Source organism: Geospiza fortis, unplaced genomic scaffold (genome assembly GCF_000277835.1).
Source record: "Geospiza fortis unplaced genomic scaffold, GeoFor_1.0 scaffold213, whole genome shotgun sequence".
Lineage (NCBI taxonomy): Eukaryota > Metazoa > Chordata > Aves > Passeriformes > Thraupidae > Geospiza > Geospiza fortis.
In genome coordinates this window covers 1,307,082-1,307,822 of record NW_005054399.1, presented here as the reverse complement: position 1 = coordinate 1,307,822, position 741 = coordinate 1,307,082, and the positions used below count along the sequence as shown (strand labels likewise).

Below are 741 nucleotides of genomic sequence, written 5' to 3'. Positions count from 1 at the left end.
TATATATATATATATACACATATATATTTGCACATACCAAATTATATGTAAAATCAAATCTATATTTTAATTTTAATCAAATTGCAGTGGAAAATAAAATTCATATTACACATATGTGTTTATTTGATAGGATACAATTTCTAGCTCAGATTTATTCTTTTTTAGGCATTATGGATAACACATAATGTATAGAATGAAGGGAAGGGAAGGGAAGGGAAGGGAAGGGAAGGAAAAAGAAAAAAGGAAAAAGGAAAATCCCCACTCACTCAGGTATGGTCTTGGAGGACATCTCTCTCTTGTAGGCCAGCTGGTACTTGAGGCTTTCCACCTCTTTTTTCCATTGTGGGAGATCCCACTCATCCATCGCGCTCTCCGAGGGCTCCGTTGGGCTGGGAATGGGGATTTCGGTGCCTTGTCCTGCCCTGACCCCTCAATTACACCCCAAAGGCTCCCCCAGGCTGGGGACAGCGTGTCCCAGGCTCGGGGGAGGTTTCCAAGCCCACAGAGGAGCAGCCAAAGGCTCAGGGAGCTTTTGGGGTTGTTTTGGTCGTGGCAAAGTCTGCCCGGTGCGCCTCTCATGCAAAACGCAGCGACTGAGGCAGATTTGACTGGAATTTGGGTGGGGAGCAGCTCCGAGCAGCCCGAGGCTCCTTGGGAAGGGGCTGTTTGTCCTTGTCCCATGGCTCTGAAGGGACCAGGAGGGATTTGGGGCAGCCTCAAGAGCGCTGGAAACAGCTCAGG

At 47.8% G+C, this 741-nt stretch overlaps 1 protein-coding gene across 1 annotated transcript in view; it reads right to left on the bottom strand.

Moving 5' to 3' along the window:
* Positions 1-402, bottom strand: part of GNG13 (G protein subunit gamma 13) — a 19,703-nt gene extending 19,301 nt beyond the window's left edge. The window contains exon 1 of the mRNA XM_005425952.1: positions 267-402. Coding sequence (XP_005426009.1) covers positions 267-364 — 98 coding nt within the window. The 5' untranslated portion in view covers positions 365-402. The remainder of the gene's footprint in view (positions 1-266) is intronic.
* Between the last annotated feature and the right edge of the window lie 339 nt (positions 403-741).